Source organism: Bombus flavifrons, chromosome 18 (genome assembly GCF_040668555.2).
Source record: "Bombus flavifrons isolate JBK064 chromosome 18, iyBomFlav1_principal, whole genome shotgun sequence".
In the NCBI taxonomy this organism is placed as follows: Eukaryota; Metazoa; Arthropoda; class Insecta; order Hymenoptera; family Apidae; genus Bombus; species Bombus flavifrons.
Genome location: NC_138459.1, coordinates 3,437,644 through 3,455,899, shown reverse-complemented (window position 1 = coordinate 3,455,899; position 18,256 = coordinate 3,437,644). Strand labels below are relative to the sequence as shown.

General features: G+C 44.8%; 1 protein-coding gene and 1 long non-coding RNA gene across 3 annotated transcripts in view; one reads left to right on the top strand and one right to left on the bottom strand.

Annotated features, from left to right (window-relative positions):
• Positions 1 to 5,448, bottom strand: part of LOC138189023 (homeobox protein abdominal-A homolog) — a 32,444-nt gene extending 26,996 nt beyond the window's left edge. The window contains exon 1 of one of the 2 annotated variants that reach the window (XM_069131193.1): positions 1,809 to 5,448. In XM_069131193.1, the coding sequence (XP_068987294.1) occupies positions 1,809 to 2,562 (754 nt within the window). In that variant the 5' untranslated portion in view covers positions 2,563 to 5,448. The remainder of the gene's footprint in view (positions 1 to 1,808) is intronic. The other variant, XM_069131194.1, reaches the window with a different exon arrangement.
• The window catches only part of LOC138189054 (uncharacterized), a 57,849-nt gene that overhangs the window by 502 nt on the left and 39,091 nt on the right, over positions 1 to 18,256 (top strand). The window contains exon 2 of the long non-coding RNA XR_011175840.1: positions 8,488 to 8,766. This is a non-coding gene — a long non-coding RNA (uncharacterized LOC138189054). The remainder of the gene's footprint in view (positions 1 to 8,487; positions 8,767 to 18,256) is intronic.

Below are 18,256 nucleotides of genomic sequence, written 5' to 3'. Positions count from 1 at the left end.
CGAGCTATACTCCGAATGCATTATACGCAACACAGAGAATAGCTGGTCACTGGAATCGGGCAAAAATTTCAGGTCTACGATGATCACATTGCAAATACCGCTATGGTCCGATCAACTCTATTGTTTCTGTAAATTGGAAATCGACGAAATTTTTCCGTATTGTTTGTTGCGCCGATAACAACTTAAAGCAATGAGAGGAACAAAATGGAATTCTACGTAAATTAATGAGTCTGTCAAAGAACGGGTTTATGTTCGCGTAACGTTTGAAAGACGCACATGGCGCTATTTTCAAGTTACAAAGTTGTACGAAAGCAATGTGAGCAACGTACCTGACCAAGAATAATGACATGCAAATGGTAAGTGCGCGTTATGGAATAAAATTATTGTCGATTCGTTATTAATATCGGATCTACTGAACATAGAATATCTAGTTAATTCCGTTCTATGTATCTGCTATGACTTTTTCGACGAGTTATGGTAATAACGTAAATTGGGCCGTTATCATCGATCGATCAGATATAAATTATGTTCATATTGCTGATAACAGATTGAGTTGATGTTGTAAAAGTAGAAAATAAATCATAAGGTCGAAAATAAATAGGTTAATATGATTAGCTACATGAGAAAGCTACACATATTAATATCTATACCGCTACAATTAGTTTTATGGGATATTTCTATTCTAGTTCAGGTCACGAGCAATGGCTCGAGCATGCTTCTAGCGCATTTTACGAAACATTCGAGGCATAACAATGCTCTAACAACTACATACTCTACATAGTTGCCCCCTGCAGAAAGAATGACTGTAAACACGTGTAGCGTAGGTCAGTTTCCATCTATCGTTCGAAATTCAAGGATTTGTCATTTGCCAATATAATCTGTTACACGCTATTTCTATATTTTTTATGCTCTTTTTATTAACACAAATATAGAGGAAAAGAAAGAACATTAAAAAAGGACATATGACTTCGCCACGCACAATAGTTAAAAAACGAGCAAAAATTTACAATTTTGTAGATAATTAAAAGTTACATTCTATAGTTCATGTATTTTCCATGATTCCGACCAACGATAAAACGTTGCTATTATCGATTTTACATGAGATGATAAATTTAGATTCGAGTCGAGCGTAATTTATTGTTTCGTTAATTTATTACTACGAAATATGGTCGACGTTTTAACTTGCAAATTTCTGCCATTCTCCGTGACTAGCGATAAATACGGACATAAATAAAACGGCAAATTCATTATTTTTTAACGATCATTCCGCTTGTACTTTCATCCAACGGTGCGGATACAATTATATCGTTATCTCTGACGCATTATTAAGAACAACATCCGACGCTCGGTCATTAATGCGTGCAGATAGTCTGTGAAAATCATGTTGAAATAGGCGCCGCGATTATCATTAATTCTAATATTGATTCGGTCCGTTTCTACGGACAATTTAACGCCATATTAACCATATCTATCTTGCTTATCGTTGGTTTACATCTTTCGATCGAAAAGAGAAGACTCTAACAAAACGTTCATCAACCACTACGATCGTGCGATACACGATACAGATTTGAATACCGACAGCTAATTTTACTATCTGTACATTCTACGCGAACGATCACCGTGAAATGATATTGAAATCCTTGCCAGAGCTTCGTTCTACTTGCTTATTCGAATACAAGGAAGCTACATACGTTTCAGAATCATGCTAGACATGAAGCGACGTCGAAAGGAAGTCAAAGGAATACATGTTACGTATGAAATATCAGCAAGAATCAGAGAGAAAGACGGAAAAACAATTACGGACTTACCGGTGATTGACATCCATGGATATCGCGGTATGTCCGAGATGCCGGGTTGTCCGGTGGTAGGTTGTTGGCATGATGTCAAAGGATCAACGACAGCCGATGCAGCGGCGGCCTGATGATAGAATTGTGCAGCTGCAGCCATGGAGGCGGACGCAGCGGAAACTGCCGACGAGGCAGACGCGGACGAGACCAGGCTACCAGGTGTAGCGCCGTTCTGATGATGATGACCAAGGGTATAATTTACCATCGGATCGGCGGACGTTGGTGCGACATTTCCGGTAAGACTGGCGGTATAACGGCAAGATTTGTCACCGGCGGTGGCGGCGTCGACAGCCGCGGCCGCGGCCAACGCGGCGCTCGAAGCCGCGGTCGAACCGAAGCCTGGCACCATGCTGGACGTGGCACCGAAGGCCGCTGCCGCTACCGCTTGTTGTTGCTGATGATGATGGTGCGCCGCTGCCGCCGATACGTATGGATACATGCTAGAGGTGGTACGTGCAGCCGGTGACGTAGAGGCTGAACTTCCTGAGTGCTGTGGACTCGAGCCCGTCGGGCTAGGAGAATTGTGCTGTTGCGCGTAATTCACTGCCGCGGCCGCGACTGCAGCCGCGGATAAACTCGATTCTAAACTTGCGGTGGCCGGACTTGTCGTACACGCCTGGATCGTGCCGGGGTTCGCGCTCGAGAACAACTGTTGATGATGGAACTGTTGGTGGTACTTAGGTAGCATACTATCGATTATGAATTTCGAACTCATATCGGCTGTAGCCGGTGCCGATTTCGGACTCGATGCCGAAGACACGCCCGGACACAGAGACCGGGTCCAGTGTCTCAACACCGACACCGTGCCGGCAAATCTGCCAGCGGCTGCTTCATCTTCACGCACACTCTTCCACGCCGATCACCGTTCTTATATCACTAAATAATATAATTTGTCGATCTTGGATCGATCCAAATTTTGTTTGCACTCAACGCACGTACACGATTACTGTTCGATTATTCGTTTTCTCTTTATGTCCCGTCGTTTCTTTCTCACTTTTCGTACTCAATCGTCGTCGTAATAGTTCTTCTTCTCCTCCTCCTCCTCCTCCACCTCCTCCACCTCCTCCTTCTCCTCCTCTGCCTGTCTTTCTACTTTCCCTTGTTTATCCGTTACCTTTGACCCCCACTTTGATCGTCACTTACGCAACTTTACACATTATCACAGAAACGATAGCGTACGCGAGCGAACAAGGATGTATATCGCTAGTAGGCGGATGATCGCGATTACCGGATAGCTCGCGACGGCAGACGGCACACCGGAACGTTTCCAGATCATTCGTTTCCCTCCGTCGCGTGTCCTTTTGAACGATCGTGCAGTCGATCACACACCGGGCCGAAAAGGATCCACTGTCCAGGTATGGTTTTCGGGTTGACGTTACGATTCCTTTATGGTAATTACGATTCCTTCCACATCGGGACGACGAGCGACAATAAAGCAGCGGGTCTTTCGTCGGTCGGGCCCACCCAGCTGATCCAACACAGCGGTCCCAGTGAGGAAATTGGGCTGCGACGGCGATCGAGGCGACGGCACGAGGAGAGAGAAGAGAAGAGAAGAGCGTGGCCCCTGTCAGGTGTTAGAAGCCGTTTCTTGCGTACTTCTCGGATAGTCGACGAATCCTTTATGGGCCATGCATGAAGGTACTATAGCCCCCTATCCCGAACGCCGCGTACTACAACCCACGGCCAGCTAAATGTAACCCCTTACAATAATGGCGCCGCTTGTCTCCCGTTCTGTTCCCCCCTCTCTTCTACGATCCTCGAGCGCGCTGGGGTACCAGCTGGTAAACAGAGCCGACCAATCGCGCCGCTCCCTTATCCGAGGTGGACCAATCGCGGCCCGCCTAGGCGCGCCAAGATGAATGGCTCTCTCTCTCCACACTGACTCGCCTCTCTCTGATCTTCGCTGCTGCCTATACCTCCAGCTCTCTCTTCGTTTCTTTTCAGCCGCGGATACCTCTCGTTTGCTCTCGCTTCACTACACCACGCTCTCGCGTTTCGTCCATACCACACGTTTCTCTCCGCTTTGCTCTCTTCGGCTCTGTGTGCTCCACACCGCTCTACTCTCTTCTCTGCGTTCTCTCTTGCCAGTGCAGTCCTGTTCACCACGTTGCCTTATACCCAACACTGTTGTGCAGCTTTCGGACGTCTCGCACGATACGTCTCTCTTTCTCTCTTCTCCTCCTCCTTCCTTGTCCTTCCTTTTCCCTACGCTCTCTTCTCTCGTTTTCTTCCTTGCCGCTCCCTCTTTTTCGTGCTTTGCTTTCTAGCCAGCCAGCAGTTTTTTGTAGATTAGCCTCGCACGCGTTTATCCATTTTTTCCCTCGTTCGATTCTCCTTCGTTTTTACGCTTGCCACGTCTTTCGTTTCGTCTCGTGCCTCCACAGTTCGCTCGTGTCTCTCCCGGTCAGCTCGTAAACACGCCACCCACAATTTCTCCAGTTTGAAATTTCGTATCGATCTTTCTAATCGTACCCGTAACTTTCGGTTTAGCTTGCCTGGGATTCCGCTGGTCCGTCCGACGGTCTCCGGTTTTCCTCCGGGATCTCCACAAATTTTCGCTGCGTTCCTCTCTCGTGTCTTCTCTTCTCTCTTATCTATCTCCTTTTATTATCTCGTCCCTTTCGTCTCAAACCAAAGATTTTTTATCTAACTCCTCCCTCCCTTCGAACAATCCACACCAGGCCTTTTCGCTCTCTTGGAACACGATTCACGATCGCTTCGTGCTTGCTCCACCGATGCTTCGCTCTATCGGATCTACGTATTTTACCACGGAAGAAGATACGCAGACTCTACGAATCGATCAGTTAACAAGCAATATCGTCGCCGTGTTCACAATCGGTTTTCATAGCCACGGTTCTCCGCGCGAGCATCTCGGTTTCCTCTCGGAACCACTTCGATCTAGATGGCGCTCGATTCTCTTACGATTTAGCCGAGACCCGCGGTTCCTCTTCTCTTCTCTTTCCCGTTCCCGCGAGGAATATGCAAGCGAAACTGGCGCGTTCCGCCAGCGTCGCGTCGTCTGCTCGACTCTTCGAAACCACTGAACTCGTCCCGGTCGGAATAGCGGCGGCATTCCTGCCTTCTCAGAGTGGTGGCGAAGGGTTGGGGCAAGTAGCGACTCGCGGGCCCGTGGGAAGGGGTTACTAGCGAGACTAGTTGCGGCCAGAGGGGGGCCGAGAGGGGTGGACGGTCGCGCGAGGGTGGAAAAATAGTTACAGGGGCGGGAAAAGTTCTCGATCGCGAGATTTCTGCCGCTGCAGTGGACAGAGGTGCCTATTCGTTACTATCTCGCGTCCGCGAACGACCTCTCCTTAATTGATCGCCTCTCTTTTTCCGTTTTCTCTTTCCGCTCGTGGGACGGCCACCAAGCTTCATTACGCTGGATGGCTCGGTTTAAATATAACGCGGCTTGTTTGTTTTCATGCTGAGACTCAATGCCAAGAGGTAAATGGCTGGTCGTATTGTACGCGGTATACAACAGTTTCTTCGCCGTTCCCGATGACGCAACGTAAACTTTACGAAGCCTTTTCACTTTTAACCACGTAAAACCGTGTGGTCGATTTTTGATTAACTTTACGATCTGCTTACAAGCTTTTGCTCCCGCTAATTAATTGACCGATTAATATGGATGCAGTGGTCGCTTCGAGTTAGGTCCGATAAGATCGATTAAAGGCTGGCGTATTAACTTACCTTGGCCGCTGCTATCCGTTCCTGAAACAGAATATAAATAAAAGTGTCATTAGCGAGCCATCTCAGAATTATACCTTTTGCGAACAGATAGAAATCTGGACGATTTAGTATATGGGTATCCCCGGTTTACTCATCCTCGAAATTTAATCTACCGAATTCGTTCGAATAGCTGATTTATTTCGACGATTAGAAATTATCCACCATGGAAATCTTTAATTTTGAGTCGTGAACAGAAATGCTTGAGAAATTGGGAAAGGAGGATCGGAAATGAACAGGCGTGGTCTCTCAGGTATCTCGGTCTTGTGCTTCGGAATATGGATGGCATGTAGTGCCTCTGAAGCTAATCTATGGAGATGAATGTTCCACCCCCGGCCAGAGAGTCGTCCCTGCATTGAAACCGCTCGATCCTTTAAGACACCGCCTGTTCCAATGATATCCAACATGGCAACTCCAAGTACAAAGGAGAAATGCCTCGGCGCCCTTTGTTGCCGGGACGGCTCGATAGATGGAACGATACAGAAAACGACCTAAACAACAACGGATGGTTATACCCTTTTTTATACATGGGAAACATGTGAACTGGTTTAATCCGCTCCAGGCTCAGGAAAAAGATTCACGGGAGGGAGAGAGAAAGGGATAATCTCTTGCGATGCGTTGATTGAGATCTATTCTCTTTTCGAATATTGAAAACAATTTCTGATCTGAAGCAATGATTGTCATAATTATTTACATCGTCGATCTTGCTTTTTGTCAAGGTTTTTCTATCCCACGATCCGAATGATCCAAGCTATTTAAAAACCTATCGACGTACGTTAACCAATCATCCATGGCTCAACGATGACGATACGTAGTTACGTAAGCGAACGATCAAATTCGAAGCAAAGGTTTCGTCAACACGGTGCCTAAATTCGACTAGTATCCGATTATTCGAACGATCATGACTGGATCTGAGAGACACAGAATGCACGGTTTCGTCGGTCACCCCATCGTGTGCGTAGCCGTATACATACATGGCCCGTGTCCCAACGTAGCATGGTGTATACCTGGCTCGAACACCGCGGGGTGTAAATTGCGACCATGGCATCGACAGCCAGCCAGCCAGCTAGATGGACGAATATACATAGAACCACCGCATTGGTATGCATGCCTACAAGAAAGATGCAGCATGGATAAAGAGGTAGTCTGGTTCTTTTGGAACTTCGAATGTGACGTGGAATTCCGGACATCGAGTTTCCTTCTGGTTACTGATCGAGAGAAATTCCGAGGGGAATGAGCACGGCAGCCACGAGTGGCAGGAAGCCAAAGAGAAATTGGGCGGTGGTCCTTTACCGAATGATCATGTAACCTGGGGTGAACCGGGGTGACGCCCTGACGATTGAAACCAGAGGCACCTAGCGCGCCATCTTCGAGGAGATAAAGAGAATTGCCAAACCGTGTGCCTGGTCGTGTACCGGCATCCTCTGTGCCCGGTCAACGGTCCAGGAATTTAGCCGCGGCGGGGAAAGGTTCAAACCGGGCGATGCAACTCGTCGACTAGCGAAAGAGAAACGTTTAACAACTGAATACGTTGGGTTGTAATTTGTAACGCTATACGATGCTGCAAGACGCAACAATGTTAGCTGTTATATACTTGAGATGTTGCGCAGGCGAATTAAGTCTCGGTGTTTCGACGTTGTGTAAATATGCAATATTTTACCACGTTGCACACGATCGATGGAAATTAATTTTGTAAAACTGGTAATCGCACGGCATTTCTGAAATAATGGTCAATTTCTTTGGTTAGATATTTGGCGTAGATGCAATACGATTTATAATGGTATACGTACTTTGCCAGGATTTACTTTGTAGAGCCACCGAAATAAATTTTATTAATTCCCTGTTATAGAGTATCGTACAATGTACATAGCACACATCGCTTCGTACGTATCTGTTAATAAATTATGGGCTCATGGCAACCGTTTAATATACTTGACTAATTGCGTCCAATGATTAGATGTTGATTATCGTCCGACTGCTATTAGCGACGACTATTAATGATAAATCAACGTTGAGTAACTTCACGTAACTCCACGTGTCGCGAATCAATTAGAAACTATATACATAGTTGTTGCGAGTGAATGAAATGGCAATATATTGTAAACATATAGATACGGTGGCCTACTTTTATTGGAATAACATATTATACGCGCTATATCAGGCGATATATTAACATAAACTACCAAAAGATAATGGTTATGGACAAAGTTTGTTCCATTTATTATGCAAATCGTCATAACGACGTATTACGCATCAAGGTCGTGACCCGTTTTACTCGCCACTGTTTTACCGACTCGCTTTGTCTAGCGCTAAACTTGTTTACCTAGCGAGGAGGAATTCGCGAACTTCGTGGGTATTTTACCTACAACCTTGTCCCAAACATTTTTTGCCATCTCAAATTGCTTCTCGTATTTCGCTTGCGATCACGAAAACGTTTCCGACGTACTAAAATTTGTTACGCATTGCACGAACTCTTTAAATACATCGTCCACGCTGTGAAAAATAAATAACAGGGTTTTATAATATATTTATAATGGACGAAACGTAAAACGTTAGCAAAGTTTAAAATACGCGAAAGTTTTATTTTGTATATACAAAATTATACTTTCTGGATGCTTATCACTTTCTATCGTACTAGTATATTTCTCTTCGTTTACTCCTTTATTAATATAATCTTTATCGGCATTTTTCGCCAAAGTGAAGGTGCACCGTACCGCAAATAAGTTCAGAGTCACATCCAAGTCATAAGAAATGTTTAATATCCATCGTCATACATTGCACACTGCATCGCGATCTAGAACGTGTCATCGTTAGCGATTCCTGACACGATCCGAGACACGCTTAAAAAATTAACAGCCGAAAAGGACACGTTTGCCGTTAACACGTTTTACGAGGACGATCTACTTGGTCGCAGATGTGCAGGGAATTCGACCGTCATCCGGAATCTCTCGTTCCCAGCGATAAAACGAAGCGGCGCAATCGAAGGGCGAGAAAAAGCGCGAGGACGAGCCGATGGAGAAAGATTGGCCCTAAAACGCCGACGAGGCACAGATAAGAGACGATCCCGTGGCGTTTCGTCTGCTCGTATCTTGCAGATTACCGATTCTTCCAACTGTGGGACCGCAGGAGGTGAAAAGTTCCTGTCCAGCATTCGTCGAAGACACACGCGGGACAAGTCGCTAAAGTCACCTACGTGAGTAACTGTTCTTCTTTCGTTTTAATATTAATTTCCTAAATTTTACTATTCGTTTAATTTCTCGCGTATTCCCTCAACAACCGTATTACGTAGTTCAGATTTATCGTCTTTAAATATACAGGTAGTTAGTAGTTACATAGTAATGGGCGTCGTTCGTGAAAGTGGAATGTGTAGCTTTAATCGCGCGCTCCGTGTACCTAAGCAGCGATCTATTTTTTGCAAGCGTTTCCATCGTACTTAGTCGGTGTTCCCGCGAACTATGGAAAAATGTAACGTAATTTGTTAAACAAACCTGGCGTTGTAAAAGGAGCGCTAAGAGAGTCGAGACTGGAAACATAGTCCGCGCTCACGACGCATGGCCTGTCATTACGAACAATTTTATTGGCGCTTCCGAGAAAGTACGGTGAAACCGTGATGCACGAATACGGTGATTATGGTGCGCTCCGGCAATTGGTCGGTCAATTCCTGGAACGCACCGACACCAACGGCCATAATAATTTTCCATGTTCTATCGAAAAATATCAAGCATCGGTTCGCTCGGCGGCATAAAAACCAGAGCCTGGTATCGTCGAATAATAACCGCGAAATAAAAAAGAAAGAAACAGATAAACTTTCACTGGTCAGTTCTTAAATCTCATGAGTTTCGTTAAGTGGAACGAGATGTATCTTTTTATCGACCAAAAGAATAATTTCAACGGACGATCGTAAACATGTCAAAAGAGATTCTTATCTTTTCGCGTAATTTAATTGTCGCTATTCGGCTGGCACACTTTCTTCTACCCCTATTCAACGCTAGAGAAGTTGAAAATTACGCAAGCCCCGCATCGTTATGGTACCGTTTCCTCGAAACAGACGTCGAATCGATTTGTTCGTTCCAATATTTGTCGAACGTCGCGTTGCTTAATAAATTGGTAACAATGGGCAACTATCTCTTTTTTAATTTAATAAGAATAGCAGATTTGACGAGTTACGGGAATACAAATTTGAAGTAAACAAAGATGTCCTTTCTGACCGTGATATTTTTTAAACAACCAAACACGTTCACCTTGCATCTCAACAACACTGTTTACAAAGTGTCCAACAAGGTCGATGTATCAAATAGCATTTATGAAACAAGGGTTTCTTTAAAATACAGTTATGGCTACGGTCGAAAGTTTATTTCACTGTTTCCATATAAATTGACTTTAGAAAAAAGGGGGGAATCTCTGTTTCGGAATTCCCGCCAGCATCCAATCATTCGAACATCGACGCGCACGCGCAATTCCCTACTGCTCGAACCAACTCCGCTCCACTGTTCCTAGTTAAAGGGGTGTCGCAATAAAAAGCCAGGTTCATTTCCCACTAATTTCAGTGAATCGAGATCAATCAAAACCAAATCGCCTTTTTAAACGTACTATATCAGGTATCTCGAGAGCCAAACAGACGAACTCTATTTGTCCATATAAGTTAAAACGCACAGAGGGCTGACAGTTCCAAATATCGTATCCGGAAATTCTCCTTTGAATTTACAATCATTTGTGCTATCTTCTCATGACGAATAAACTTCTGAAAATAACATTTCCCTTTTAAGATGCTCAATACGAATTACGTAGCTGGTTAACGCAAAATTGACAACTTTGTAGAAACTGGAGTTAGCCAATCAGGCTTCTGAGAATCTCCGTTCATACTCATCCGATAATAATAAACCTATAGCTTCAGCTCTCTGCCAACAAATACAATTTCAATTCTAACACTGCCCCCTTATTCCTGCAATTCTTCAATTGCTGAAATGCACATAGGAGCGCGTGTATCCACCCGCCACTGAAATGGCAGATTTCTCTGACGTGTACGTGCACCGCACGATCGAAGAATCGGCGCGACTGAATCGGCCGCGGTATTTCGCGACGCGTTCCTTCCGAACGAAACGAAAGAGGATCGCGAAGCGAACGACCTGCCAAACGGTGGGTTGCCAAGCACGTGACAGTCTGACGGACGCGACAGGACGCGCAGTGACGTAATGACGTGGCGGAAGGTCCGGAACGCGGGACGACAAGTGTGCGAGACAGTGACGATGCCGCGGACGGGGCGGGCCACTTAACGACATTAGCGGAGCGAGCGAGCTCGATAGGGATAGGTAGAGATAGAAAGAGCGGACTTGTGACTCGATGCGTTTTACTGCTGCTTTACGCCGGTTTATTGCGCCATCAAAACATAAAATGTGCCCGGCCGGGAAGCGCGCACACGCGTGGGTACACCCCCACTTCACTTTTACCGCTGACTGCCGGTTAAACCGGCCGACATTTCCCGATTTCTTGCCCCGAACAGCGTCCCAGTTCGTCTCTACCGATCTCCTTTTCCTTTCCTACGTTCCCCAGTCTTCTTTATTCGACTTTGGACACTCGATCATTTCGTCTTCCATCATTGTTCGTCAGCATCCACGGCGTTGTACCCTTGCTTCTCTGACCTTGAACTGCATGTTATGTGCGCAAAATGACCATGAGCGAGAGAGAGAGAACCGAGATCAGATACGGATTTGATCTTTTAAATCTTGGCTAGTGTGAAGTGTTCGTGGTAACACTAGATTCTGTTATTGGATGTCGAACGTGTTTTTGCTGGTACGCTTTTTGTAAACGTTTCTTGTTTCCCTGAAACTCGTTGGCAGAGTAATCTGGTTTGTATTTCTGACGCTGTCTCTGTTTCTAACTGTCAATTTTAACGATCTCCATAATACATTCGTTAGCATTGGTTTCTTCATGTTACTACGTAGTAATTCTATGTACTTCTAATTATAATTAATGCTTAATTCTACATCTTTTTATGAAGTTTCTCATATCGAGCAATTTCCATATTAATTATTCCACTTGCAACGCTTATTTTCCACGTTAATATTTACTTGTTCAGCTATTTTCTCTAACTAAGATCCAGGTCTATATACATCCACTAATCCGCATAAAGAAACCGATAGCATCGTAATCGCGAAATTATGTTGCGACTTACGCCTCGAGAGGTGGAATCCCTGAGTCGGAGGAAGAGTGCTCGGAACTGGTCTGAGGAAATATTATCTCAGAAAATGGCGATCCCAGACGCTGGTCGGGCATGTTGCGCGCCATTACGGCGTTTTGTCTGGCGGAGAAAAAGAGAAAGGCGGGTGCATTCCCGGTGTTTTGCGTTTCGTCGATGGCACTGGCTGCCAGCGCAACTTTTCGGAACGAGAACGTATTATTGAGAAATTTACAAAGACACATGGTCCGTAAATTGAACGGTCGCGCGTCGCAAATTTTATTAATAGTGGAAGTCGGGCCTGCCACGAGTCTCCTTGCCTCGGCTCTTTTCTTTCTGGTCTTCCACTTCGTTCTTTCTGTTTCTCAACTTCGTTTCTAATAACATACGATATCGCCGTTAGGTTGTTATCAGCGTAGCATGTTCCAGACCTCGTGTTCCTACCTTTCCCTAAGAAATGGGCATCCACGACACGGTGATGGTTTCGAAATTTTATTTCAAATTCGACTTTGGAAACCTGTTCGATTGTGAAATTAAGATAAAGTCGCGTTTGCACCGTTTCGCTTTGGAGAAATATAACGCGGTTTATCCACCCATGAAGCCACGACGAAAGCAACGTTCGTCCGCGGTGTTGCTCCAAAGTGAAACAGTGTAAATTCGGCTTAAGCTCGAAGATCGTGAGTCCCCGTGTTGAATTTCGTCGGGATAACTTGGCGAGACTGTAAATCACTGGCCCAAACGTCTTTTGATCATTCCTGCTACTTTACGTATGTCTACTAAATCATAGGCGTGTCAAATGCTAGCGTGAAATTTGTTGGTTCGTGCCGTAGTGTCGCTATACCTGTTTCTGTAGTCCAAATTAGTTAGTCGATCGACCACTCGGATTTACATTATTGATCACGACAGTCAGGATTCTTGCCAATGCTTTCGCAATTCAAACACCCGATTGGAATAGGTAATGAAAAGAATTTATACGCTATCGAACACGCGTGAATGGATTAGCCTAGTAATTACGAATTAATGTTGCTTAGTTGCCTCATCCGTTTCAAGGTTGCCTGTTATACAAACTTTGTGCCCTCCATGACGAAATTGCTACGTTAGGATATCGAACCGATTCGCGACGCGACGAAAACTCGGCCAGGCACGTCGCAAACGCAAGGACCAATAGTATCCTTTGGCAGTAGGGTTGCTGGAATTTGCGAAAAGCTCGAAACATGGGGCGATATGGTAGCGTCATCTGCCGAGGGGTGGTCGAACGTTAGGCTCTCCCTTGTTTCGCACGCGTTGCCAACCCCTCTGCAGAACCGACCGATCGGACAAGAACTGATTGGCGAACCCTCCCTTACCCCCATGCCCCGGATGCTTCCATGGGGGTTTCAGGATACCGTCAGAGATACATAGTTCCTGAAAATCACGCCAGAGCGGATGTGCAAGGCCGACAAAACTCTGCTGCGTTGCATAGTAATAGAAACTTTTCTCAAATAGCTAAACATCTCACGTGTATCATTAAATTATTGTATTATCGAGTATAGCGATATCGATAGAATCTCGATCAAATTAGTAATCATTATAACGATATGCAGTGATAAAAAAAGATAAGATTGTATTACTTGGCAGATAAATGTTCGAAAAGTCTATTGGTCAACAATTTGGAGCAGAGATTGTAAGGTTAAGAGTATGTTCCAAGTAGATTCGAGTAATACGGTCTACTCGATGTAATCTCACAACTCTTTGGCGTCTGATTTGCTTGTCCAGCTTTTATTTAATCAACATTCTGCGACACAAGACAAATATCTCCATCAAGAAAATACTTCGTGTTTGGAAAACGTGTATTTTAAAGGGACACGTACCATGCATGATTTATTTAAAATCTCGAGGTGGAGCGACGAGCGGACAAGACGTAGGACGTGACGAGGGGAAGCGTAACTCGTGACATCTATCGTTGCTAAACCGAAACGTCGTGGAATCGGTATGCGGCTCGCTCAACAATGCAGGTCGACGCACACTGACACGACAATCACGAAAACGTTCATAAAATTTTAACTGCTTAATAAAAACGTTACGAGCTACTGTCTCACGCAAGGAATTACCGCTGAAAGTCGACCCAGCTTTCATAGCACATGAGGGAGAGCCGTTCAAAATCCGCGCGCATCATTTTCAAGGATCCTTTTTGTGCCGCGATCGCGAACAAAGCGTAGTCACTGCTATTTGGGATACAGATAGCGAATATTCTGTTGTCAGCGATATTACATCGTTTAAACCAGATATCCCTATGATTCCACTCTTTTTTCATTAAACAACGATTAAGAACTATAGGCAACAAGATGTAAATTCAGAGTTAACAATTTTCTAATCGAAGAATTTGAGTTTTCAAATTTGGACGTCAAGTTGTGAACTTTTACATTCGAGTTTCCAAATTCTTCGAACGATCCTCGAACAAAGGTTGCAAGTTTCAAGTTTTCTAATTTTCTAATTTCAAATTTTTCCAATTTCCAAATGTCTGGATTTCCAGCGCATAAATTTCCAAATCTTCAAACCTGCAGATTACAACTTTTGAGTCTAAACTTTTAATTCCGATATTCGAACGTTTAAGCCTTGAAACCTGCGTTTTAAAGTTCATTTCTTTAAAAGGGATGTTCTCTCGTGGAAAATAGACGCAACATTAGCGGGTAGTGCAAGCTCGAACGAGAGCTTGTACGTTTACGGCGACGAGTTTGAGGGTGACGTTGAATGGAAAGGAGCCGTCCGAGCCATGCAAGGGTTGCGTGGTTGGCCTTGGAGGGTCGTTTGCACTGTTCTTGACCGCACGTAGCGGTCAGCGTAGATCGTGGTCCTTCGAGGAATGCATGAATCTCGTCGGCTATACGTGCATTATGCCCATTGTGCGCATGGAGCAGTGCTTTTCCCCCGTTTCCAACATTTCAACCTCGTGTTTCCTTTTTTCCAATACAATTTCTTACTCCTTCGACTTACCTCAATTTACCAATAACCATCTTCCATGCGTGTAAATCCGATCGACCTTCCAGCACAATTATCTTTTGCACTTCTATTTAAACACTTTAACCACAATTTAAGCGAAACCTCGCCATCTCTTCGAACCTAATCGCAACGTCAATTTTTTCCATTTTATTCCAAATTTCTCAGCAAAGAAAACGCGATCGATCGATTCCGATTTTCGATCTGCGCAAATTGCGAAGTAATATCATACAAACACGACTCGTCTTTCCGGACAAATTATCCTTTGTCTGTCGATTTAGACAACGACGAACACGGCTTAATGTAAAATTCTTTTTTTCTTTTATTTAGTTGTTTTGGACATTTGGTAGAATTAATGTAAAATTGACGATGATTTTCGGTCGAACCACGAAACGAGTATTTCTAATACCCGGTCTATAAATCTACGAACAAAGATCGATCGATGGCCGATCTTCGAATTTCACAAGCTGCAAAATAGACTTGCAAGAACAAGGGAGAGAGAGTGGATGGAAGAAAGAGGCGTCGGAACGCGCTATGCCGAGGAAAAGAATGCGTGGAGCGGACGTTCAGCAAGGCGAAGCGTGCATTCGTCGTGCCGTTATCGCGGTAAAGTTACGGCCGATCGATAAGGTTAAGAACCCCCGACGGATTTACGATGTCGGTCGAAGAGGATGATCGGCCGCGATTGCACGGCCTTGTGTCGTAAAGCGGCGATGACGCGGCCCTACTTGCGCGCATGCACGCATATGGAAGGCAGCGGCCGGGACACGGCATATGGAGTCGCCTGGCGCGATAACGACTCCTTGGAAATCTTGCCGATTTACGAGTGGAAAAGCCTCTGTCCGATTCGAACGTCTCGCGACTATTCTACCTCTAGCTTTTCACCGTGTCTTATCGTTTCACTCGAGAAGTTGCGCTAAAAGGCAGATAGAAATTCTTTTTTCATGTTTCTCGTGATCATAACCGTGGAAACGTGCGAAAGTTTGTTTTCAAAGTCAGGTTGTTCTTTTTCCTTTTTATTACGCGATCCTCTCTTTTTAGCGGATCCTCTGGGGTTTACGATGGAAACGACGAATTCAAGGTCGCAGCGATGCAATCTCCTGAAAATTCGACGGAGATCCCAAGAACGTTCGCTCGCTTTGGGAAAGGGTTTCAAGGTTACTTTTAAGGTAAGTCGTTGAATTTTTAGCCGCTGTATAGTTTGCCGGATTCGTGCGACTTGGCTCGACGGTTAAAAAGGTAAAAGCAGTCGAGCGTTGACACCATTTTCTGCGTTGAATAAGCATAATGTGCTAATGATCTGGCTTCTTATTATCCTTAATGACGCAAAAGTAATCCTTCCTGCGTTTCGTAAGCGAAACTTCCACTTACGGAGAAACGTTTTACGAGTCGTTACGAACACTCTGAGTTGCTGTAAAAATTTATTCGCAAGAAAAATATAAGCAGCGTTTTACATCACTTGTTGCTTTCCCTCCTCCATTGTATCTACGTAATTAACGCGCGTCTTAAAGTGCGACGAATTCGCTTCACCGAACCTTTCGAATTTCGATCGATGCCTATCAAATGATTTAATAACCACATCGGGAAAAGTATCTGTCGCCAATGGCAAATAATTCTCCGCCGCGTTAAGGATACACTTACGTCGAGCGATTTCATTTTATTTATACGTGTTAAAAGAACAAAAATGGTAAGAGCGACGGTGGAAAAGGAAGAAAGAGGAGGAAGCGAACGTAGAGGAAGGAAGTAGAAAAAAAGAGAGGGGGAACACGAGGTAACTCGGACGGAAGGTTGTTAGGAAAATTGAAAGCTTATCTATCAACGATCGCGGCGGTGCACGCAGTCAACAGAGATCGTAAAGGAAAAATTCAGTCGCGATTACGTTACGTCCGCTAATGCATGAAAACGCGCAACGAGATCGAGAAGATAGCGATCGAATATGGAACGCGGCCAAGGAATCGATCCCGTGATATCGCCAGGATGAAAATCATCCAATAAACATTACGAACATTTGCACGACAATTAAGGCTGAATTCCTTGCTTCTCCGTCCTATTCTCGCGTTCCAATTACCGATTTCACGAGGTAGAAAGAGAGGACGATCGGGACGAGCTGAAAACGCCAATGATAGCTAACTACAATATACGAAGCACATTATGAGCGAAACGTGGAAGCTATAGAATCGTAGGGAAATGTTATTCGGTTAATGATTTTGAGTTGTTACGACGCTAAGCTGAAAAATATCCTCCGTAATAAACATTCTCTGTATAGATACATGGGTAGTTAGGGTATTTCTATAATAGCGCATAGCTATAATTTATGTAGCTTTAACAGCGTATAGTGATATTCGCCGGGATGTGAGTACGTAAATAAAATATCTCGATAAAAGTAATTATGTAAAAAATGATCGCAAAGATCGAATAGAAAACGTTTGAAATGTACGAAGATGGGTAAAGGTATGAAATCGTATTATCGGGTTTTTCTTCATTCGTCGATTCTTATTGCGAAGATGTAAGGAAATGTATTTCGCTGATACTGCGGTTATTAACGTGCGACACTCGACACTTTGATAAAACATAGAATGTCGCATAAACGATATTCTAGTGCGTTTGTTTTAGCGATATATGTCAAATGAAATCGGACGAAATAAGCGAACAGTTCACAAGAATCGGCACATTGCACCGAAAGTAATTCGTAAGAAGTGGACGTGGTCGACACAAAAGCAGACAAGTCGGAGGGAAGAAAGCGACTAGTCGATTTGCCATGATTCCGCGGAACGTTCAAGATCCAACGACGCGGAACCGCATCTCGTGGCAAGAGGAAGGGAAAAAGAAGTCGACGATGGGATCCACCGCGCGGGAAGCATAAATTAGAGGATCGTAAGTCGAAGTTTCCGGAAATATTCGAAATATCGGGCGAATTTACGTGGCGCGAGCATTACGTGACCGCATTCGACGGAATAATAATTCGTAAACGCGATGTAACAGCGCTTTATGGGAATCGTAACGTCGTTTCACGGTGATGAGAGCGTTCGTCACCGAGAAGCTCGTCGACAAGTGGAAGCTGGCTCGTTCGTCGACCATCGAACCAACGACGTGACACTCTGTCGCGGTGCTGCGCCACCTTTCGATATAGACAGTCAGAGGATAAAAATACTCGCGTAGGCTGCGGCTTTCAGCTCGCTACTTACGCGCCTCTGCTTGTTTCGCGTCGTCTTTCGATCGCAAGTGGTCGACACCTGCACCGAAGTTCAAACCCAAACGCTGAAACAGCATCGTAAGACGATGTAAACTAACAACCGAACGGACTACGTCTACGTAAATAAAGAAAACTGGGAAGAATCCTAAGAGACGCTACGAGGAGCCTTCTCCAATTGCAGAAGAACGATCGCGCGAGAATTCCAGGCACCGATCGACCTAATCTCCGGTAACCGATAAAAAAGAAAGCGGCCCGAATGCTCCTAGGTTGCGCGTGAATTCAGCGGCCGCGCCGCGATGGAACGGTGGCAATCGCGCGGGTGACGAAGCGAGAAGAGGC